The 7,332-nt window shown below is 54.3% G+C and overlaps 1 protein-coding gene across 1 annotated transcript in view; it reads right to left on the bottom strand.

The window, feature by feature from the left end:
- Positions 1–7,332, bottom strand: part of CNTN4 (contactin 4) — a 332,854-nt gene that overhangs the window by 86,691 nt on the left and 238,831 nt on the right. Inside the window, exon 5 of the mRNA XM_015568361.1 lies at positions 5,884–5,979. Within this exon, the coding sequence (XP_015423847.1) occupies positions 5,884–5,979 (96 nt within the window). The remainder of the gene's footprint in view (positions 1–5,883; positions 5,980–7,332) is intronic.

Raw genomic sequence — 7,332 nt, forward strand, 5'->3', positions numbered from 1 at the left:
CAGGTAACAAATCCCCGGGCAACTGGTCAAATGTGGACTGGATGTTGGCGCCGGCTTGGGCGTGGATGAGTTCCGGTCTTTATCGCTGGTTTCCGGACGGGACCTTGGACTCGGCCTCGATAAGACTCAGATGAAATCATTCTTCTGGCGTTGTTCAGCTCCACCATCACATATTCCTAATCATCATTTGCATTGTTCCATTTTCTTTCTTTTTCCAGTTCCCTTGGATATGAGTGCCTTGGTAACTAGTTTCTAAGAGCTCATTTACAACTAAAGACGTCAACCATGTTGTCATGCATTGCACAAGAAATACCATGTTCTTATTATTTTACTGGGGTGCTTTCTTTTGGGGTTGTACAGAAGTTGTGCATTGAAACAAAATCAGGTTCTGTTTAAAAAATAGAAAGAGTAGAAGGAAATTGTAGCAGGAATATAAAAAGCAAAATTAAGCCTAATTCTCTTTCCTCTGTAAATAATTCCAGACCGCACCGCATTGTCCTGGTGCCGACGGTAGAGCTGGCAGAACGGAAACATCTGGGTGACTGTGGGACATGCCACTGTCACAGTAGGAAGCGATTCCAGCGAAGGGGGTGGCGGTCCTGCCTACGCGGGGCCTCTACACCGCCCACGAACAGGTCCCTGCTCCGGAAAGCCGGACCGACGCCCACTCCACCCGCATGTCCCCTCTGAACCCAGACTGCCTGGGCAACGCGAACGGAAGGCGGTACCTTGGTCTGGATTCTGAGGGTCAGCATCACTCTCAGTGTCTTTGTTGGGAAATTGTCCAATGATGAGATCGGCATCAGCAGCTCACGGTTTGGAAAAGCCTTGGACTATCCGACTCCCGCTCTGGCTTCACGTGACAAAGCAGAGCCGGAGCCTCGAGGGAGGTGAAGGTTCTCCTGCACTGAGCACCGGGACAGGAAGTCCCGCCTCGTCACCTAGGCAGGAGTGTCAGTCACAGAGCAGCTGTGCACTTGGCCTTGGGGTGCGAGGCTTTGACCTATAGATGGAGACCCACAGCCCAATGAGGGAGCACACGAGCCCGGCCCCTGCTATCTGATCCTCTCTCTCCAGCATTCTCACGTTCACACAGGGCTGGGGGAGGGGGTTAATGGTTTAAAAATATGGACTGGCAGCTTTCTAAAAGGCGAAGGGAAAACAGGAGAAGGCGAGGAATAGGAGAAGAGGAAGAGAAGGAAAAAGGAAGAGAAATATCTGAGCTCCCACTCCCACGTGGCTTCTTCTTGACGAACAGATGTATGTTGGGGCGACTTGGTGGCTGTAACTCCAGAAACCCAATGAAGGGCAGTGTCGGCCACAGCCAGGTGGCGCTGTGATGACCCAGGAAAGTGCGGGCATCTGGCCGGGAGCCTGCAGAGGGGAACCTCACACACCTGGGGGGCCCTGGAGTTGGGCTTCTCTGACCATGGCGACGGCCATCACTGGGCTTGTTCCGTGGGGACTGTGGAAGCCATGCCCACACCAATGTCACCAGGGGCCTGGGCTCCTATTTCAGACACGGACCGTCTCAGAGGGCAGGAGGGCCTGGCCGGTGCGGCTCAGCTGGATGGAGCATCGGCCCTACACCAAACGGTGGTGGGTTTGATTTCCATATGGGAGGCAACCGATCAATGTTTCTCTCTTTCTCTCTCTCTCTCTCTCTCTCTCTCTCTCTCTCTCTCTAATAAAAACATATCCTCAGGTGAGAGTTTTTTAAATACATATATTTTTAAAAAGGCAGGAGGCTCCACACTCAGCGATGTGAGTCTCAATTCTCTGCTCTTAACCTGTCACCTGGGAAATGCGAGACAACAGTAATAACGAGTCTTTGACCACCTTTGGGCTCTCAGGCCTCCTGCTGGGGAGCAGGGCTGGCACTGCCCTGTGGGCTGCCCCGTGTCCTGTCTGCAAGGCGGCCCGGTGCCAAGGTGACCTCGTACCGTGATCATGTCAGTGTGATGGTCCAGCTGAGCCTGCGATGACCATGGGCACCACCAGCTGCTCCCAGGTCCCCCCGAGTCCTCTCTGCTCCCTATCACCTTGCGCGTGGCCCACCTGGTTCAGCCTCAGCGAGGCCCTGAAAGTGTGAGAGTCCGTCCCGGTTTGGGTTCGGGTCATTCATTCTGAGATTAACTCGGCAGGTCACCTGTCAGGGGAACTTCTCAATATGTATGAGCTTCAGAGGGAGAAATCTCACTCACCTACAAGGGTCTAACATATGTCTGTGTTTTAAAACATTATATATTTTTTTTATTGATTTCAGAAAGGAAGGGAGGGAGAATAGAAACACTGTGAGAGAGAATCATTGATCGGCTGCCTCCTGCGGGAAATAGAAACATTGTGAGAGAACCATTGATCGGCTGCCTCCTGCACGCCCCCCACTGGGGACCGAGCCCACAACCAGGGCATGTGCCCTGACCGGGAATTGAACCGTGACCTCCTGGTTCATAGGTTGACACTCAACCACTGAGCCATGCCGGCCGGGCCGTATTTCTGTTCTGATCGCCTCCTGGTTCTTTCTTTTGCCTTCCACATCTAAGGGGAACTAACAAACAAGCCAACCGAGATCTCAACAGCAATTTCTGACTAAACTCAGGTAATTATGTTTTAACAATTAATTGGAAACATATTTAGCTGTCTGTGTTAGGACAGTTCCTTTGCCGATATGTAAGGAAATAACACGTTCAAAATAGCTGGGCTTTATCCCCAGGGAGCCAACGTAGCCGTCAGGACTCTGCCTGCGTCTTACATAACATCGGTGTGGGCGTTGTGCTTTATCTGGTTACGGCTGTCACTGGGCTGGAGAAAGCCAGCCATTAGCACGGCATCCGTCACTCTGTGTTCCCGGGAACTCCACCGGGGAGAGCAATCGCCTGCTCTGGTTTGGGGGAGCCCGAGGTACAGGTGCCAACAGCCTTTCCTCCTGCCACCCCCGGTCGACAGCACCCCGGCACCTGAAAGGAGCAGCGTTGCTGGTGGGCAGGGAGCCCACGGCTTCCGGCAGGGCGGTCCATTATTAATGGAGACAGTCACAGGGTGGTTATGTAGGGATGTCAGACCTTCCAACGCCCAGGGCGCCCGGGGACGTGGCTGACAGGTGCTGGGGGCAGACTGCGGGTGGCCTCATTAGTCGCTCCCAGGGCCAGCTCCACAGTGATGAAGAGGCAACCGCTCCCAGGGCCGGGCGTCAGTGGCATCCCAGGGTCAGCACCCTGAACGCGTCCCAATTTATTTATTTATTTTTTTGCAAGACATAGGGTGTGGCTGGCACATCCATCCTACCAGCCCGTGGACGGACACTCACAGCTTTCATATTCCCCACACTCACCGCCCACAAAAGCCACTCCCTCCTCCACGAATTGAACCCGATTGTTTCTGGCTTCTGATAAGACAAGCGGGGGGAGGGGAGGCAGGTGTTGGGCTGTTGGGTCAAAGTGTCCAGAAGAGCCCTTTCCATGCTTGTGCCTCCTTTGAAAGATACGACCTCATCCACAGCAAAGGTGGACAGAACCTAGAGACAGAACCTAGCGAGAGAACCTGGCTGAAGAACCTAGAGACAGAACCTGGCTACAGAACCTGGATAGAACATGGCAAGAGAACCTGACTAGAACCTGGACAGAACCTGGCTGGAGAACCTGGAGAACCTGGCTGGGGTGACGGAGGATGAGTTTAGTCCTACCCAGCACTCAGGCTCGGCTCTTGCGCCGTCTGCGAAGCCGGGACATCGCAAGGCGACTCCTGTTAACTGCATTTCTGCTGCTAAAAGACGGCTGCCGGGCACATGGATTTTGTGGAGACGCACACGAGGTGCCCCCGTGGGGAGCAGATCTGGCAGGGCGCCCGCTACACAATATAACACGCCCGGTTTCAGATCGCGGCCAATGGTGGCCCGGCGCCTGGCCACCCTCTGCTTCTCCGGTTGATGTTCGGTGACAAGCGCCACATCCGTCCCGCCGAGACGAGCGCGGGGATGAAAACAGAAGCTCCGTCAGCTGGAACGTAAGTTTCCTAACCCGAAAACGAGCGAGCCCTCGCAGCGTGGCGTACCCACTCTCCCAGGCAGGTTTCTGACCTGCTGCAGCGCCGCTGGGGACGTGGAGGTTTCTCCATCCCCCACAGAACGTCACTGCCAAGTGCAGGCCAAGTGCACGCCAAGTGCACAGCACTGCACACCGGCCCCAGCAGCGCGGCGAGGACCCGCCCGGAGACGCAGGACTGACGCCGGCCTGCCCGCTCACTGCCCACCCAGGCATTTGCCCTGACAACCCCTCCGGGCAGGGAGCGAGGCCGCTGCGTTAGGCCGGATGCCCAGAGTGATCTGCAAATGGGAGACCAGTAATGGCACAGCCCTGTGGTGTGCAGGAGGCCCTCGGTCCACGCGCGGCAGACACTCCTCCATGCAGTGCAGATGCTTTTTGCCCCAAACGCCGGGACGAGCATGCTTTTTCGGAGAAGGAGGTAACGGACAGCAGAGAAGCACGTCCTAAAATGTGAGCTGGGAGCAACCTTGGAGGCCTCTAAGCCCCACCATACGCTGGGACTTTTAAACATTTTGTTTTAGAAATTTTCCAACATATCCCAATGACAACACTTGAGAGAGTGGTACGATGCCTTCCGCTTCATCCATTACCCGCCCTGATAGAGTCGGACTTGTCTCTTACCGCCTGCAGCTGTGGGGGTCATTTAGCAGGAAACGGAAGTATCTCCCTTCCGTTGGTGATTACTTTATTTCATAACTTTGTTCGTAATCGTGAATATGAGGAGGATTGGAGCTGGTACTCTTTTTGGCCTTTGGGGTTATCTGTACTTTTAAATCCCCCAGTGCCCCACTTAACATACATATCCCCAAATGGCAGTTCATGAGTTGTTGGGGCGATTCATCTTCACTTAGGCAAGGCCTCAGGGGTTTGTCTCCTATAAAACAGAGATACGTACGGGATCACCAGGTTGGGTAAGAATTAAATTGGTTAATTCACGTAAAGCATTTAAAACAGTGCCTGACACGCGTGATCCCCGAGGCAAGCGTTGTGTTCACGGGTGGGTCGCTTCCCCGTGTGCTGCCTGCCGGGTCCCGGGGCCGGGTTAGACTCGTTCCGTGGGTGAGCCGCGGCTTCTCCTCACGTCTCGGCCCTGGCGCCGGCGATGAGGCGAGGCCTCTCCTTGGACAGTTCAAAGGATTTCTTACAAATTCCATGGCACCTGGAGGAAGTCACTCTTGACGACTCCCAGCTCCTTCCACGATAACCGGTCTATTCCGGTTTCTGCATTTCCGGGCTCAGTGTTGCACATTTCAGCGGATGGCTCATTTTGTCCAGATGTTCCAGTGATCGGAGCGGCAGGCAGTTTTCTCTTACGACTTTAAATCTCATGTGAGAGCGATGTGCTCTTTTCAGTTCTCATTCCCTGCATTTGTAACTCTCTTGTTTGCCCTCGACTGGATTCGGAGCGGACTGTGCTTGCCTTTCTCCTCTCGGAAAGCTCTCGGTGTCTCCGGTGTGCCCGCCTGTGGCGTGTTGTTACAGCAGCCGGAATGGACGCGGACAGTCTCCGGTCACCATTTCCCAATCCCACCCACCTGTGCTCCAATTAGGGGTCATTCTTCAAGCGGGTTTTTGATGGCTGTCCTCTGGTTAGATCTTTGCTTCTTTCTTAAACCCATGTAATGTGGCCCTCCACCCTCTCCATCTCCCACCTCACAATTTCTAATTTCTGTTCAGAAAAACACCTGCCTCTTTAAGAAGGCGTGGACAGCATTCCACCTGGGCCCAGAGGAGCTCTGGGGTTCCCTACAGATGACACTGTCCCCCCAGCTGGTGCTGGGATGGGGACCGCCAGCCAGAACAGAGCGACGTGCGGCAGGCACCGGACGGCACTACTCACCTCCGGAGTGGGCGGGCGGCCCGCACAGCAGCACCATGCCCTGGCCCTGGCGGACAGACACTGTGCTCCTGGCTCTCGTCTGAAAGTTCTCGAGATCTGGGGGGAGAAAGAGAAGACAGGGTTTCACACGGAGTCCCAGATGCCAGGGGGGCGGCCAGGCTTCCGAGGGGAAGGCCTGCCGAAACCCAGCCTCGGGCACCTGCACGGGGGGGATCGGTGAGCCTCTCCTCACGGACGCTGTCCTGTCCCCCGATTCCACGTCCACACCGCAGGGCAGCCCCTCATCACAGGGGCCCAGTTAGATGCAAAGCACGTAACATGAAATGAGAACTTTAAAATATATATATTTTTATTGATTTCAGAGGAGAAAGAAAGATCAATGATGAGAGAGAATCATGATCGGCTGCCTCCTGCACGCCCCCTACTGGGGATCGAGCCTGCAACCTGGGCCTGTGCCCTGACCAGGAATGTTCATAAGGCGACACTGGACCGCTGAGCCACCCGGCCGGGCTCCTTGTGGATTCTGGATGTGCATGAGGTGCTGTCCAAGGCTCCGTGTGAGAGGACGCTCCCTCTCTCAGGGAGGCCACGTCTGGTGGAGAGAGAAGGTACTACTATAAGCCCCCAAATCGCAGTTGGAGTCACTCAATGACCAGTTGCCACTAAAAATGAGTTAATGTAAGAAATATGATGAAGTAACATTATTGTTTAATAAATGGTTTTTATTCCATCCGCTTAAATGTAAATTGTCTCAAGGAGTGTTGAAGTGCCTTTCGTTTTTGTTGTCTGAGCTACTTGATGCAATGCCCTCCTCTCAGATTTGAGGTGGGTTCCCAGCCAGGTGTATCCCGGGGAGGGGGTGTGGCGGGACAGTGACACTGTTTCCGCCACGCTGGCCTTTTGGGGGGACATTTCAGGAAGATGACCTCCAGCGAGCGACCCTAACCACAGTGACCTGAATTAGGTCTGATTAATGTCCCCATTTGACAGGCTAGAAGAGCGGGGTCCCAGGGCACCTATTAGAGGCTGTGTGGTGAGTGATGGAGTGGACACAGGCACGGCAGCTACACAGGGGGCGCCTCCACACACGGGCTGGGCACAGGGGCAGTTCAGGATATTAAAAGATCTACACACACAGGCTTCATCACTGCTTCTTTCGGATTTCAGCACGTTTTAAGGTCAGAGATTATTGTTTTCATGACCAAAGTATTTATAAGAATCTCACTGAACATCGTCTGGTTGCCGCAGGGACTCAGCAGTTTGGTGGCAGGACTGACAGGTACCACCTCATCCCAGGAGCCGGGAGACCCTGAGAGCTGAGGACATGCCCATTCTCAGTGCAAAGCCAAACAGGGCTGTCATCGGAATTCCACCTACTTTTTAGTCAATGAGCACCAGAGGGGGCAGGACATGAGCTTTTTTCTTCTTTAAGGAAACAGTTTCAGAAGG

This window comes from Myotis davidii, unplaced genomic scaffold (assembly GCF_000327345.1).
Source record: "Myotis davidii unplaced genomic scaffold, ASM32734v1 scaffold663, whole genome shotgun sequence".
NCBI classification, from domain to species: domain Eukaryota; kingdom Metazoa; phylum Chordata; class Mammalia; order Chiroptera; family Vespertilionidae; genus Myotis; species Myotis davidii.